Source organism: Crocodylus siamensis, chromosome 6 (assembly GCF_052110815.1).
Source record: "Crocodylus siamensis isolate JL-2025a chromosome 6, ASM5211081v1, whole genome shotgun sequence".
NCBI lineage: Eukaryota > Metazoa > Chordata > Crocodylia > Crocodylidae > Crocodylus > Crocodylus siamensis.
In genome coordinates, this window is record NC_143400.1 from 32635367 (window position 1) to 32648026 (window position 12660).

Genomic DNA, 12660 nt, shown 5'->3' on the forward strand with positions numbered 1-12660 from the left:
GAGCTAGCAGTTTGTGTGTGGGCCTAGGAACAGAGTCATTTTGGAGCTACATTGCCCTCTTTCTGAGCTTTTGCTCTCTGGGCTACAGAAATCCTCTTCCTTAAGGGACCTCATAGATTTTTCTTCCTATCCACCTCTTTTACAGTAACAGGGCTTGAGTTTAAATTCCTAGGTGCCAATTTTTATTTTTGTCAGGGTGGGACCTAAGATGATGGACAGGTGGAAAGTTTTATGCATTATAGCTGATAGCCTTCAACTACCTGAAGCGGGGTTCCAAAGAAGATGGAGCTAGATGGGATTCAAGCAGAGTTGCCAAGGACATAGAGGCCTGAAGTGCATGCCCCGCATTGGGAAGAAGGCTAAGTTGAATTTTTAAGATTTTCATTTATAGTTTGCTATGCATTTAATTATATTTGTTATTGAAGTGAAATGATAAATGTGAACATTTAAAAATTCTTTATTATAAATTTGAGATAAATTGAATGCCAAGTACCCCACACCAGATGCTGCTCATATATTTATATCTATAGCTAAATCTATATCTAGAATATAGATAAATATCTATATAGATCCCCCCACAGACATTCATATATATATATACACATGCGCGCGCACGTGCGCACACACGCACACACACACACACACACACCCCCCCCTCTACAATGATCCTAGTATGGTTGTGCATTTAATATGACATAATCCTTTTACAGTCCCAGGAACCTCCAATTTTCAGTGCATCAAATTCTACCCTGAACCATTTTAGGGTATCATGTGTTTCAAATTTACTAGGGCTGTGCTAGGCTTCAGAAAGAGCTTCAGATCTGGAGAAGCTTCAGACACTTCGGGATCCGAAGCAGGACATCCAGGTCGAAGCGCTGGCCTCATTCGGCTTCCCGAAGTGGGTTGGAGCCGCCTCAGAGCTACCTCTGAGATCCGGCCATGGGGTATAATGGGGAAACCATCAAATACCTATAACTTTGTTGTTTTTTATCCTATTTGGATGAAATTTTCAGGGTGGTACAATATTCAGAAAGGAAAATGTCTACCAAGTTTCAAGAAGATCAGTACAGGGGTTTCATGGGAAAAGAATCCCAAATTCTTGAAAGCAAAACTCATGTCACAACTAGGCATTACAACATAGTGGGGTGAAAGCTGCAGGAGTGGTCGCCTATGCTAGGACCATGAAGTCTGACAAGTTTCAAGAACATCGGTGCAGGGGTTTGGGGGCATGTATACCCCAAATTCTTGAAAGCAAAACTCCTGTCATGTCTATGTGTTACAATTTTGGGGAGGGGGGGGGGTCAAAATTGCAGGGGTGGTAGCTCTTATTAAGGCAACAGAGCGTACCAAGTTTTAAGAAGATTGGTGTGGGGTTTTGGGGGGAAATGAACTGAAGTTATCCAGTTGTACATTCATGTATTTGAGGGGAAAGGAACACCAAACTAAATCTTTTCTTTCCTCTAAATATCTATATCCAGTACCCAGGTAAGCTTTCTTGAAAGGTACTAAAGAAGGTAGAATGAAAAGAAAATATAAGAAGCATGTATGGAAAGAAGAACAGAGGGTGCAGGGAAAATAAATAGAAACAATAAATAGTAAAACAAAAATATATTCTCACTTCCTTAATTTCTTATTATTATTATTATCATCATTATTGTAGAGACATAGCAATGGGACCTAGCCATACAGATTACATTAGTATTTGTTAGCGCTAGAAAGCTGCTCTTGGAAGGAGACACTCAAAAAGAATCTTTCCAAGAATATCCACAAACCTCACCTAGTGGCTGTTACTGAACTGATGGAACTGAAGATTGAGAGCACCAGTGTTGACTTTTTCTGGAAGGACTCCTCCCTTTTTCAGCAAATGCTTGTGTCATGGCAAGGTTACACTAATATCATTACACTAATTTTAGAACGAGCATAACTGTCATGAAAAACAATCATCTGTATCAGAGCAGGGGCTGGACCTGCATAAATGTCCTAGTTAGAAAGGTGGAGCTGAGCTTGAGACATGTACAGGGAATCCCTCCCTTTATTCAAGCATTCCTCCTTTTCCCGAGCACTCTCCAGAAGGCACCTTTCACCTCTTTATTTCTCAAAGTATAAATGATAGGGTTTAGTGTGGGAGTGAGGAATGTGTATAACAAAGAAAGAAACTTGGCTGTATCTGGAGAGTAGTCTGCCTTGGGCTTCAGATATGTAATACAGCCAGAGACATAGAATAATATCACCACAATAAGGTGCGAGGAGCAGGTGGAGAAGGCTTTCTTTCTACCCTCATGTGAGGCAATCTTCAGGAGAGTGGAGACAATGCGTACATATGACAGGAAGATCAGCACAAAGGGGAAGGCAATAAAAATCATAGCCAACAAGAATACACAAAGCTCAGTGAGGGAAGTGTCCCCACAGGCCAGCTTCAGCAGTGGAGGGATGTCACAGTAGTAATGGTTGATTGTAGTGGATCTGCAGAAGGGTAAAGTAAACACTATGCTTGTGAGACCAAAAGTCACAACTATCCCACTGAGCCAGGATGCTGCAGCGAGTGCATTGCATGTCTTCTTGTTCAGAAGTACAGGGTAATGCAGGGGATTGCAGATAGCGACATTACGATCATAAGCCATTGCAGCCAGGAGAAAGCACTCTGAGCCTCCAAAAGAAAAGGAGAAATAGGTTTGTGTAGCACAGCCAAGGAAAGACATTCTTTTGTCCTCTGTAAGGAGACTGGCCAACATTTTAGGGACGTTCACAGCTGTGTAGCAGATTTCCAGGAAGGACAGGTTTCTGAGGAAGAAATACATGGGGGTCTGCAAGACAGCATCCACATAGGTAAGGAAAATGATGAGAAGGTTTCCAGCTAAGGTGAACAAATAAGTAGAAAAGAACACAGAAAAAAGCAAGTACTGGAGACGTGGAAAGTTGGAAAAACCTAGGAGAATGAATTCACTCAATGCAGAATGGTTTCCTTCTGGTGTTCTTTCCATTGTTCTTATCTAGAATGAAGGAAGTAGGAATCAAACAAAGACATCAGGAAAGAATCAAGCAAACAATGAGGAACATCAGTGAAAGTTCTTTTTTCCCCATTGCTTTTCTTTTCTCTTAATTGCTGGTAAAGATATCATTTCAGTATAAGTATCATCCACATGTATGGGGAATACAGGCAGTCCTCGGACTTATGACATAATTGGTTCCTGAATATTGGTTCCTTAAGTCAAAATGTAACTCGGAACCAATGTTCCCATAGACAACAATGTTATAAATGGGGGATTGGTTCCTGAACCAATGCCCAATACCCAATACCCTATTTTCACCAAAAATAACCCAGAATTTAGTACTCAGTCAATTATATAGTTCAGGTCAGACCAGCTTGTTTAATTCTACTGAAATTATGTAGGTGGTCCAACAAAAGATAGCACCCTAATAAGTCCTTTGACTCTCTCAGTGTTTTAAGAGAAATCTTTATACTCTGGCCAAAAGTGCACCCAAGCCTGGCATCCTTTTGGAATTGTGGTAAAGAGCACCCCTGTATTACAGATAACAGCATGCTGAGCTATCCTGTGACTGGCAACACATCTGGCCACCTCAGATTTCCCCCCTGACGAGAGCAAGTACCCACTAAGACTTGTGTGGACTGCAGATATCTACTGGCAGTCCCTGGGACAGGGAATGAACACATATGCCTGGAAAAATAACAAGCAATTCTAATGGTTCTCTTGCAGCATATGAACTGCAGTTGTAACTCTGAGTAGTTTCAAGATTCTGGCACTTACTGTTAAAAATCAGAGGTGGCCAGAATATTTATGCTTAAAAGACATTTTGCCAAATTAAGGGACTTTGGAAAGTTGTCATGTAAATGGTACTGAGCTCACTCTAGGGAGCTTTGATGATCAGAAAGGGAAAGAGAATCAGTGAGAAGCAGAAGGGATACACTTCAGTCTCAATATAAGGAGACCTGAGGTGTCTTTAGACTAGCCTGGTCCCTGGGAGCAGTATGCCCAAGCCAGGACAGATCTCAGCATAGGCATATTTATGCAGTTTCCCAGGCAGGCTTTGCAGCTTGAACTGACCTCCTGGATGCTGCAAGCACACTGACAGAATTTCCCTGCATACCTTGAAGATAGTTACACATGCATCAATAGCTGTAGTCATTTCAGGGGTAGCAGTGAAGACACGCATACTCAGAGACAGGTACACACTGAATTTAGGATCTGAGGGGCTTTCTTTCTGAAAATAGTCATTTGGAGATCGGTTCACTTTGCAGAGGTTTCAGTATGTTTCCATGGAGAGCAGATCAAACAACTATTAAGGGGATGGCGAAATCTGCTTTTGCAATAGAATTTTCAGCTTCTGCATACCGCTACTGCAGACCAGCATAGCAAGTCCAACTTTGTGTAAATAAAGGCAACTCCAAAAATAATGTCACATGCCTTGTTTTGGGGTTTTTGGGCTTGTTCTTTTTTTGCCATTACAGACCATTTTAAAGTCCCTAATAATGCAATTGAAGGATCAACAAGTGGGATGGAAAAGAACACAAGACATAATGTAATTGTACTTACAGAAATATTGGAGTATTGTCTCCTACAGCTTCAGTTTCTTCAAATTCTCCATGAAGCAGAGAATCCACTCTTGTGTATAGAACATCTTTGCAGACTCCAGGTGGAGCTGGCAGTAAATGTTTATTTGTATCTCCTTAGAGGGATGATCTTATTAGTATTTCTCAGTGTTAATCTTTCCTAAACAAGTAGGCATGGCAGCTGAAAAAATAATTCTGTTTTTTTTAATCCAATGGGTGAATCCATGAACTAGATGCATACTTTGGCATGATAAATAACAATCAATAAGAAACTAAAGTAAACTAATTGAACTTGTTTCTATTTGTGTGTGAGAAATAAGAATGTAAAATTACTGGAGGTACATTAGAGGGGGGTTGGAATCTCTGCCATATCCAGCCCTCTCGGATCCTTTATAGGCAACCTAACAATATTCCAAGAATGTGTTGGGGGTGGGGGTGGTTAAACATAAATCACAGGTGAGGTGTGTCCCAGGATTAATCTTCTAAATTTCCCTGCATGTTCCATAGCCAAAGTTAAAGTTATGTTGCAGGTAAAACAATGGTGGGCTACATAGTCATCACTGCCAATTGCTGTGCCTACTCAGGAAATGACCAGGGTGAGGACGCCATGGCTTTCCTGAGTTGCAGTTGAAGGCACCCTGCCAGTGCCATGGAGGGGAATGAAGGACACCCTTGGTGTCCTGAACCAGGCTTTCAAGTGATCAGGAAGGCAGGGGTGGTTGGGCTGGGATACTTGTTTATTATGATGTCAATGGGAAGTGCCATGTACTTCTGTTGATTCACGCTTTCTATAGCAGGAGTGACATCACAAACCTCATCTACACACATGCTCCGATGCATCCTGATTAGAACATGTCAAAGCAGACTGTCTTGAATCATTCAGCACTGAATTCAGTGAAGTGTTGAGAGAGGGGGAAGGGGACAGAAAGGAAGAGCCGAAAAAGTGAGCAGAAATTCCAGAAGTGTCAAGATAGTTTGGTTTCCTTTTTGTAAATCCTGAAGTGTTTCATTTTGACAATTAGAAAATGATGCCTTTTGGTTCACCATTGTCTCTAAATCTTTATTTTAATATTTTAGGGGGTAAAACCAAACAAATTGTTTAACAAAAAACAAATTTCCTGTAATTTTCCTTTTCTAAAAAAAATCTGCAAAGTATTTAATGGTTCCTACAGATGTTCAGGGCTCTGCACAGCCCCTTTGCCCTCCCCGCAACCCAAAAGATGTTCATTCTTGCTGGAGTACTGGCAGTCCTTGGACTTACAACACAATTGGTTCCTGAAAACCATGTCTTAAGTGAAAATGTTGCAACTTGGAACCAATTTTCTCGTAAGAAACAATGTTATAAATAAAGGATCGGTTCCTGAACCGCAGCCTGATACTCTATTTTCACTAAAAATAACCCCAAATTTTGTACTCAATCAATTATTGATGACTTATATAGCTACACTGATGTATTTATATTGTAAATACCAATCATATTGATTTATAAGGACTTGTTTGAGGTGACTTTGATGGACTTTTTGAAAGGCTCTTGGCTGGACTTCTTGAAGGGTTCTTGGCTGGACTCTTCTCTGGAGTCTTCGCTGCAGGTTTTTCTGGAGTCTTGTCTGCTTTCTTCAAGAACGTGTCCAAGGAAGTTGGACAGATGTTCTCCAGGGAAATGAGCAATGCAGCCAACTTGTTTGCTGGTGTGGCATCACTTCGGATCAAGTGTTTTAAAGTTGAAACTGACATCAGAAAGTTGAAACGGTGTCAATTTATAAACATTGTAAGTGCAAAACATTGTAACTCACAACATTGTAAATCAAGGACTGCCTGTATTGGGCTGAGCCAGGGACACTGGGGGAGGGCTCCATTCCCTCACCCCACACCCGGGCCTCTTGACAGTGGCAGCATGGAGCTCCCAGCTTTTTTTGCATAGCCAGATCTGAGTGGGGCCAATTTTAGCTCACACTCAATGTTTTTTACATCCAATTGTGTTGCTGTTGAGCCATAAATATATATTTGTTTTACCCCAGCTGTTAATCATATGGCATAAATTAGTCTATTAAAAATGAAAAATAGTTTAACCTCAGCTGGAAGCCAGCCTTAAGACACAAGACACAGATACATGTTGTACTTGAAATTTAAGCAGGTCCAAATTGTCCTGAAACCCATACCACTGAAATGAGGATTTAGTCTGTCTCCCAACACTTTCTATGTCTCTTGAACCTGGTCAAACCAGGTTATTCAGCCAATTAAGAGTACAGAGAGAATCGGAGAGGTCACCTCTTCCATCTCTGTACTCTGAGACAAATTGAAACCATCCCTGATGAACAGCTCATGTAACCCCAGAAAAGGCAATTAGTTTGTCCAGAGGGCCACTTAGGGAGTTTCAGTGAGCTTTAGTGGGCTGGGTCAGCCCCTCCCCACACGTACCCCCCAGGTCTCCAAAATTCCCTAAGTGTCCCGCACATGTGACTAAGTGGCTGGTGTGGGCCCATGGGCAGGTGGGGAGCATCTGGGAGGATGGTGGGTTGGCAGCTCCAGGCCTGGGATTGGGATCATGATAGTGATAGCAATGACAATGCAAGGCAGGGGCTGGGGCAGAATCATGTTCTGCTGCCTTCATGACCCTGCAATGGGTGTCATTTTCATGGGCAGGGGCATGCAGGGAGTGGATCACGGCTCTTCCCTGGGCTCTGGCCCAAACTCAGGGCCTGGTTCCACACTGTCACTGCCCAGAGATCCTGGGGTATCCATGGAGACCAGCTGGGACCCACACAGCTAGGGCACAAAGCCAGGCAGACAGGATGGGTCTGCGGGAAGGTACACTATATCAAATCTACTACTTATATCTTGCTCCCTAGAGGGCTTTGACCCTGTCAAACAAGGAGATGAGATTGGTTCGACATGATGTATTTACTATCTTCTTATTTTCTGTGCATTTACATATTCTTCAGGTAATATATTTCCCTGCATATCTCGCATTTCCTGGTAGCATTGTTTGTCATATATTCACCAAGTTGTCATTTCTACATAAATATTAAACAAGAAACATAAAAAGAATTACAGAAAAATGCATATATACTATTACACATTGCAAACCTGCCTCTTGTCCTCCATCCCCACTTTTTTCCCAATCTATCACTTCCACAGTATTCAAAATGGAGAAAAGACTGAACTTATATATGAAGAGTATAAAGACAAGCCATTATGGAGACTAGTGGATAGGCATTGCAGGTATCCCTCTACATTCCTGTCCAAAATATCCTCTTTGACTTTTCCCTTAAAAAAATCGGAAAAGAAAAATATAACTTTGCTTTCATGTTTGTGAAAGATTGTTGTTTGATATGGGAGTTTGGTGGGGAGTGCAAATAAGCAAAAAAAAACCTAAAATCATATTTTGGGACAATTGGGAAAAATATATACATTGGCTGATGAAAAGATGACCCATGTCTTAAATACAGAAATGTTTTCAGATTGTATGGTTTTTACTAACAGACTAAACATCTACTATTTCCAATTTAGCATGGGGGAAAAAGCAATCTTAAGCAAAATGCCTTTTTTAATAGACCCCCCCCACAAACACAAAAATTAAAATGTTCAAATTTCCTGGCTTTTGATCAGTCTTCTGATTTGTACAATTGCTATCTCCCTGGGTTCAGAAAATACTTTCTGGCTATCACCCTTTTCAAAGCACTCTTCACTTCCTTGTTCCTCAGGCTGTATATGATAGGGTTTAACATAGGGGTAATGACTGTGTAGAAGAGAGAGAGCAGTTTGTCTATATCTGGGGCATATGCAGAATTAGGGCGCAGATACATAATAATGCCAGTCCCATAGAACAGTGTCACCACCACAACGTGTGAGGAGCAGGTGGAAAAGGCTTTATGCCTGCCCTCAGCTGAGGGAATCTTCATGATGGTAGTGATGATAAGAAGGTAGGAAGCCAGAATCAAGACAAAGGGAAAAGTTATGAATATCAGGGCAACCACAAAGACTACCATTTCACTCAGAAAGGTGTCTCCACAGGCCAACTTCAGGACTGGAGGGATGTCACAGAAAAAATGATTGATTTCATGGGAGCCACAAAAAGGGAAGATAAATATGACTGAGGTTTCACCAAAGGACATGAATATACCACTGAGCCAGGATGCAGCAGCCATCACTGTGCATCTTGTGTTGCTCATGATGCATGAATAGCGTAAGGGATGGCATATAGCGGCATAGCGGTCATATGCCATGACACCCAGAAGGAAACATTCTGTTCCCCCAAGAAAGAGAAGGAAATACATCTGTGTGGCACAGCCAATGAGTGAGATGGTTTTATCCTCTGAGATGAGGTTGGCCAGCATCTTTGGGAGGGTTACAGAGGTATAAGAGATCTCCAGGAAGGACAAATTCCTAAGAAAAAAATACATGGGTGTGTGGAGGGCAGGATCTGCCAATGACAAGCTAAAGATGAAAAAGTTTCCCATCAGTGCAGTTATGTAGCTCATTAGGAATACAAGAAACAGTAAAGCCTGTAGTTCTGGAAGGCCAGACAGTCCCAGGAGAACAAATTCTGGAATAACCGTCTGATTCTCTTTTTCCATGTAGGCGTTGACTTCCTGAGGGCAATATTTGTTCCTAAAAAAAAGGGAGAAGTGAATAAAAGATAGATTTTATGATACTGTAAGTAGTAGAGACTGGTAGGGAGAGCTGCTCAGGCTGACCCATTCTAAAGGCCCAGACTCAGAAAGGCGTCATTCTATCCCTTTCCTTTCAATCCCCATGCCCTCTTCTGTCTCCTTCCTCTCAGGAGCTGGATATACATTGTCTTTTTTGGCTCTGAATTTCTCTGTCCATCATCGATCAGTTTTGGTCTTTCTGGTCCTCTTCTTTGATGGCCATGTAACTGAATATAGATTCATAGATTCATAGATGCTAGGGTCGGAAGGACCTCAACAGATCATCGAGTCCGACCCCCTTCATAAGCAGGAAAGAGTGCTGGGCCTACATTACCCCAGCTAGATACTCATCCAGCCTTCGCTTGAAGACCCCCAGGGTAGGGGAGAGCACCACCTCCCTTGGGAGCCCGTTCCAGACCTTGGCCACTCGAACTGTGAAGAAGTTCCTCCTAATATCCAATCTAAATCTGCTCTCTTCTAGCTTGTGGCCATTATTTCTTGTAACCCCCGGGGGCGCCTTGGTGAATAAATACTCACCAATTCCCTTCTGTGCCCCCCTGACGAACTTATAGGCAGCCACCAGGTTGCCTCTCAACCTTCTCTTGCGGAGGCTGAAAAGGTCCAGTTTCTCTAGTCTCTCCTCGTAGGGCTTGGCCTGCAGGCCCTTAACCATACGAGTGGCCCTTCTCTGGACCCTCTCCAGATTATCCGCATCCTTCGTGAAGTGCGGTGCCCAGAATTGCACGCAGTACTCCAGCTGTGGTCTGACCAGCGCCCGATAGAGGGGAAGTATCACCTCCTTGGACCTATTTGTCATGCATCTGCTGATGCACGATAAAGTGCCATTGGCTTTTCTGATGGTTTCGTCACACTGCCGACTCATGTTCATCTTGGAGTCCACTAGGACTCCAAGATCCCTTTCCACTTCCGTGCCACCCAGCAGGTCATTTCCTAGGCTGTAGGTGTGCTGGACATTTTTCCTCCCTAGATGCAGCACTTTGCATTTCTCCTTGTTGAACTGCATTCTGTTGTTTTCTGCCCACTTGTCTAATCTGTCCAGGTCTGCTTGCAGCTGCTCCCTGCCCTCCAGCGTGTCCACTTCGCCCCATAGCTTAGTGTCATCTGCAAACTTGGACAGAGTACATTTCACTCCCTCATCCAAGTTGCTGATGAAGACATTAAAGAGTATCGGTCCAAGGATTATTTAATACAAGAAAACAAACATATGTACTGTGCTCATATTTTTGGAAAGACATGAAGTTATAGGTGGCCCCCCTGAGCGGGAGAAGCTCAGAGCTTTAGTGTTATGAAAAATAACAAGTGACATATGGGAGGAAACAAAGATACATTTAAACATTTTATACTTGCCTAAATATACACCAGAAGGGTACTATTTATCATCACTTAACTTCACAATCATATGGGAAAGCCTGTGTTGCCAGTAAGGGCACATTTCTGCTCCACCTGTCGGTCTCAGCGAGGTGCCCTTATAATTGGGGCCATACCTAGATGTTGCCCAGAGTAATCTCCTTGACTCCTCTTAGACTGTCCCACTGAGAAAGAAACGTGGACAAATATGTAGGACCAAAAGAAGAGGAAGCCAAAGGAAACATGATTCAGTGCAATGAACACTGTCCCGAACTGGGAAAGAAGGACTTAGCTTGGCTCCTGTTCCAAATGGCTTTTCTGCAAGTTAGGTTTAATAGTCTTTGGATAAAATGGATATCCCTTTGGATAACATTTTGCGACAATGGAGCAGGCTGAAGTGTAAAGAAATGGAAAAACACCAGCTCCACACTTACCAAGACGTACAAGTCTCCCACATTTCTCTCAGAAATCCTGCCTCCCCCCCCAAAAAACCCCAAACCACTATGCTATAGAGTATTTAACAACTGCTGGCTGTCACTCTCATTTGTAAGAACTGTCTATTCTGCATTCAAATCATAAATATTCATTGAAGCAGGTCTGAAAGATGGACGACCCTTTTGAATAGTCTCAGCATGAACTCTAGAGTAATTCATATTCTATCTTTTAGGATTTAATTATTTTATACAAAGTGGAACAGCATCAAACAAGGTTGACAGTAATCTATTCCACAATTTGCCTCAGTATGAATTTATTGTAAGTTGGTTTGCATACTAGGTGAAGAATCTAGGTATACATACCCACCAGACAGAGGAGGGGACTGGATCCCCAGCCATACAACATATGTCCTACTAAATGATATTAGTTGAGAAATAAAAGAGGCTGAAGCTGTCTGACACATTACATCATTAACTCTACTCATTACCTTACCTTGTACAGCATCAACTGTCTGAAGGATGAAGACCATTCTTCTGGTATTTTGATTGACTCTGGTACATTAGACAAAAGCTTATTGCTCACTTTTAGAAGACATTTCTGGTCAAGGTCCCTTAGAAAGAATTATAAAGGTAACAAAGACAGACAGATTTTCAAACAAATAGTTATTAAAACCAAAATTAATTATTGTAGTGCACTGAACTGAAGATGGCTCATTACAGAAATTCTGCTGACATATTTCATAGGAAAACTTGATTTGCAAATAAATGACAAGCTTAATATACGGAAAATGGTTTTTGCATGTGATTTTGACCACTATATATTTTCCAGACAAAAAATAAAAAACACCAACAAAAAAAAGGGTAAAAATAAATAAGCCTTCTGTTCTGTAGATATCAGCTACAAAATCACTTGCTTTATGGCAATGTTCTGCTATAAAAATTTACTTCTCAATGAAAACACATAAAGAAATCAATGAGAAAAATGTGCCAGTGATGGTATCTCTTAGTGGAATATTATATGACTTACTATAACCTCACAATCTTAACACTAGTTTTTGTAGTAATCTTTCTAGGCTCAGATTTCTCAGAGAATTTCTGTTTTTTAATAGAATAGAATAGAGATTTTGTGGCTTTGAAATTAGCCACACCACCTTGATCTGACATGTCTTCAGACTAACACAGGTAAGACATCACCCCGAAATATCTTGTCTCTGTTTAATGACCTTTATGACTTGTAATATTATCCTTTATTCCCCCTGTTTTCATTCACAAAATATGTTACAGAAAACAGAGAAAGGAAGAAAACAGTAACCTTATAGCTACATAGTTGTTGTTGCATGTAGAGTAGAAATGCCTGATACAGCCTTAAACTCACTAACATTATTCAGACCCTGATGGCCTCTGCTCTGCTATGACTAGTTTACTTCCAATATTTAAATTTCACCTAAGCTAAAAAAGGAAGACACATCTGAGGAGGTTCTTATTGATTAGAGTGAGAACCTGCAACCAGCATAACCCTTTTCATGCATAGTTTATCCCTAGAATTAATGGGGTTTTGCTTAAATTAGCCAGGATTGTCCTGGGAAAGAAGTGTTATCTCCAATATTTCACATGTACTTAAAGTGGAACAACAAGT

General features: G+C 41.5%; 2 protein-coding genes across 3 annotated transcripts; both read right to left on the reverse strand.

The window, feature by feature from the left end:
* Positions 1-2036: 2036 nt before the first annotated feature.
* On the reverse strand, positions 2037-2981 carry LOC149862232 (olfactory receptor 10A7-like). The gene has a single exon (XM_090051985.1). It carries the CDS (start codon positions 2979-2981, stop codon positions 2037-2039), a length of 945 nt encoding a protein of 314 aa, XP_089908111.1.
* A 5174-nt stretch (positions 2982-8155) lies between these two features.
* Positions 8156-9159, reverse strand: LOC149862233 (olfactory receptor 10A4-like). 2 transcript variants are annotated; one of them, XM_090051499.1, is made up of 2 exons: positions 8225-9147; positions 8156-8180 (listed from the first exon to the last, which is right to left on the reverse strand). In XM_090051499.1, the coding sequence occupies exons 1-2, from the start codon at positions 9145-9147 to the stop codon at positions 8156-8158; spliced, it is 948 nt and encodes a 315-aa protein (XP_089907625.1). The 2 variants fall into 2 exon arrangements, with proteins under 2 accessions (XP_089907625.1, XP_089907626.1); XM_090051500.1 differs by lacking the exon at positions 8156-8180 and having other exon boundaries at positions 8200-9159.
* Between the last annotated feature and the right edge of the window lie 3501 nt (positions 9160-12660).

Excerpts from the sequence above, each read along its gene's own strand:
- LOC149862232 (XM_090051985.1), bottom strand. The coding sequence starts at position 2,981 with ATGGAAAGAACACCAGAAGGAAACCATTCTGCATTGAGTGAATTCATT.
- LOC149862233 (XM_090051499.1), bottom strand. The coding sequence starts at position 9,147 with ATGGAAAAAGAGAATCAGACGGTTATTCCAGAATTTGTTCTCCTGGGA. Across the intron at positions 8,181-8,224 it reads AAAAGGGTGATAGCCAGAAA|ACTGATCAAAAGCCAGGAAA; the intron begins GTATTTTCTGAA and ends ACAAATCAGAAG.